This window comes from Notamacropus eugenii, chromosome 7 (genome assembly GCF_028372415.1).
Source record: "Notamacropus eugenii isolate mMacEug1 chromosome 7, mMacEug1.pri_v2, whole genome shotgun sequence".
In the NCBI taxonomy this organism is placed as follows: domain Eukaryota; kingdom Metazoa; phylum Chordata; class Mammalia; order Diprotodontia; family Macropodidae; genus Notamacropus; species Notamacropus eugenii.
The window spans coordinates 14,106,957-14,109,139 of NC_092878.1; the positions used below are offsets into that span (position 1 = coordinate 14,106,957).

The following is a 2,183-nucleotide window of genomic DNA, read 5'->3' on the forward strand; positions in this document are numbered from 1 at the left end:
TCTTTTTGTTCTCACTTCACTTATGGTAGTTCATATATTTCTTACTGTACTTTTCTGAAATTATGCCCCTCATTATGTCATTTCTTTGTTTCAACAGTGATATCATGAGATGCAGCATGGCATAGAGGGCGGCAAATTACTTTTGTATCATTTAATTATTTTTTTATTTTTTTCTCATTTACAGGTAGAAAGCATTTTTAGTACTTTTCTGAATTTCTTATTCTCTCCCTTCCTTACTCTCTCATTCTTGGGAAAGCGGCAAATTAGATATAGACTATAGATGTGAAATCCTGCAATACGTTTCCATAATAGCCATGTTGCAAAATAAAATGCAGACCAAAAAACCCCAAGAATAATAAAGTATAAAAACTATTCTTTAACTTCCTTTCAACTTCTATCAGTTCTTTCTCAGGAGATGAATAGTGTTTTTCATCTTAAGATCCTTGAAATTGTTTTGTATCATTTTATTGTTGAGAATATCTAAGTCATTTACAGTTGATTATTGTATAATCTTGGTGTTTACTTTGTTCAGTGTTCTCCCGGTCCTGCTCATTTCACTTTGCATCAGTTCATGTAAGACTTTCAGGTTTTTCTGAAGAATTGGACTCTTCATTTCTTATAGTACAATAGTATTCCATTCTAATCCTATACCACAACTTTTTCAGCCATTCCCCAATGGATGGGCCTTCCCTTAATTGTTTATCACCACAGAATGAGCTGCTATAAATATTTTGTCTATTCATGTCTTTTTCATTTTTAAAAAATCCCCATTAGGGTTTTATGGAAGGGTGAGTCAAAAAAGTCACAGAGAATGAGGAATTATGGGTAAACTGCAATCTGCCCTGGAAGAGAAATTACGAGATCTCAGATCCTTCTCAGTACTGAAGCTGAGCCAAGGAGTAAGATAATAGTCATCTTACCTCTCAAATAACTATTATGCATTATTTGATTTTCAATGCTGCTAGGACTTTCCTCAGGGCATTTTTCATTTCCTTGTTGCGCAGACTGTAGATGAGGGGATTTAAGAGAGGAGTTGCTACTGAGTACCCCAGTGTGACAAATTTCTGCATTTCAGCTGCATTCCCAGATGATGGGCATACAAATATCACCACCAGGGTGCCATAGAATAAAGACACAACCACCAGATGGGATCCACATGTGGAGAAGGCTTTCCTCCGGCCAGCACCAGAGGGAATACACAACACGGCTCTGAGGACCAGGGTGTAGGATACAAGGATGGGGAGTAAGGATCCAAAGATAATTGTGGAGTTGAAAGTGTAGCAGATGAATTCAGTAACAGGATCAGGAACACAGACGAGTTCAAATAATGGAGCTTGGTCACAGATAAAATGATCAATGATGTTAGGGCCACAGAAGGACAGCTGAGATACAAGAAAAATGGGAACTGGGTAATAAAGGAATCCACCCACCCAACAGGCAGATATCAGGGTGGCACAAAAGCCTCCTGTCATGATGGTGGGATAGTGTAATGGACGGCAGATGGCTAGGTATCGATCATATGCCATGACTGATAGGAAGAGACACTCAGCAGTCCCCAAGGAGAAAAAGAAATAGAATTGGAAGAAGCAGCCAGAGAAGGAGATGGTCTTGGTGTCGGATAGAGAGTTGGCCAGCATGCTGGGAACAGTAGAGGAAATATACCCTATTTCCAGGAAAGCAAAGTTCCCCAAGAGGATGTACATGGGTGTGTGGAGCTGCTTGTCCCATTTCACTGCACAGACAATGGCTCCATTGCCCAACAACGTCAGGATGTATACCACTAAGATCAAGGAGAAGAGGAGATTCTGCATTTCCCTGTGAGCAGAAAACCCTAGGAGGACAAACTCAGTCACAGTGTGTGTGGTTGACCTGTTAGGCTCCAAAACTATGGAAAAGACAGATAAAAATTATGCAGACTATCTTGTTTCATAGCAAGAATCCTATGAAGAAAGTTTAAATTTGAAGGGAAAACACAGTGGTCCATTCTGAAATTAGATGTCCTTTCCTTAGCTCCTATAGGGCATACCCTAGTCTTGGGAATAGCATCGCATCAGAATTAAATAGGTTTCTGCTTAATGTGAAGATAAACAGGTATCACAGACACGTCTGAATAGGGCTAGTTGTGCTTGGATTCTGGGGGAACACATATAAATCTCACACTTCTGGCAGTCTTTACACAAAAG

General features: G+C 39.7%; 1 protein-coding gene across 1 annotated transcript; it reads right to left on the reverse strand.

Moving 5' to 3' along the window:
* Positions 1-941: 941 nt before the first annotated feature.
* On the reverse strand, positions 942-1,901 carry LOC140514057 (olfactory receptor 11H6-like; the record flags this gene model as incomplete). The annotated part of the gene is made up of 1 exon (XM_072624035.1): positions 942-1,901. A coding segment is annotated over one exon (960 nt), but the record flags the coding sequence as incomplete, so codon positions are not given.
* Positions 1,902-2,183: the final 282 nt, after the last annotated feature.